At 55.5% G+C, this 995-nt stretch overlaps 1 protein-coding gene across 1 annotated transcript in view; it reads left to right on the top strand.

The window, feature by feature from the left end:
- The first annotated feature begins 67 nt into the window (after positions 1-67).
- The window catches only part of LOC106632129, a 23,120-nt gene continuing 22,192 nt past the window's right edge, over positions 68-995 (top strand). The window contains exons 1-2 of the mRNA XM_031065609.1: positions 68-234; positions 666-991. Of these exons, the coding sequence (XP_030921469.1) occupies positions 68-234; positions 666-991 (493 nt within the window). The remainder of the gene's footprint in view (positions 235-665; positions 992-995) is intronic.

Below are 995 nucleotides of genomic sequence, written 5' to 3'. Positions count from 1 at the left end.
TGCGGGCCTGCCCTGGACAGGTGGGAATGGGAATTTGGGAATTGGGATTGGGAATGGGGGATCTGCGATGCACCCCGAGGCAGAGGGGCTGCAGGGACGGGGCTACGGGGCCGCCCCGGAAAGGTGGGAACGGGAATGTGGAATTTGGGAATGTGGGATTGGGGCATTGGGAACCAGGATGCACCCCAAGGCCGAGGGGCTGCAGGGACGGGGCTACGGGGCCGCCCCCGACAGGTGGGAATGGGAATGTGGGAATTTGGGATTGGGATTGGGAATGGGAATGTGGGGTGGGGATGGGAATGGGAAAATGGGAATAAGGGAATGGGGGAATGGGAATGGGGGAGCAGAAGGTGCTCCCAAACACCCGGGCCCCATTTCTTTGGAATAAAGGGGATCCCAATCCCTCAGACCCTTTTTCTTGGAAATCCCCAACCTTGGGAACCGTTTCCTTGGGAATTCCCCCAAAAAAAACCCCACTCTCCCACCTCAGAATTCCCAAATGTTCCCCCCTCAGAATTCCCAAATTTCCCCTCTCAGAATTGCCAAATTTCCCTCTTAGGTACCAGAATTCCCAAATGTTCCCCCCTCAGAATTCCCAATTTTCCCCTCAGGTACCAGAATTCCCAAATGTTCCCCCCTCAGAATTCCCAAATTTCCCTTCTCAGGTACGATCCCTACGACTCCTACGGCGACTCCCGCGTGAGCGACCACCGGGATCTGTACCGGGCGTCCTTCGACTACCCCGGGGATTATCCCAACGATTATCCCGGGGATTATCCCAACGATTATCCTGAATATCCCAACGATTATCCCAACGATTACCCCAACGATTACCCCAACGATTATCACGATTATCCCAACAATTATCACGATTATCCCAACGATTATCCCGGCGATTTCCCCACCGAACCGGATCCCGACTCCTCCTCGGGCGGTTTCTACGGCCGCCCCCATTCCCGGGAGCAGCAATTCCAGGGCAAATTCCGGGACGGTTT

This window comes from Geospiza fortis, unplaced genomic scaffold (genome assembly GCF_000277835.1).
Source record: "Geospiza fortis unplaced genomic scaffold, GeoFor_1.0 scaffold202, whole genome shotgun sequence".
Lineage (NCBI taxonomy): Eukaryota > Metazoa > Chordata > Aves > Passeriformes > Thraupidae > Geospiza > Geospiza fortis.
The sequence above is the reverse complement of the archived record's forward strand: the minus strand, read 5'-3'. Positions and strand labels throughout refer to the sequence as shown.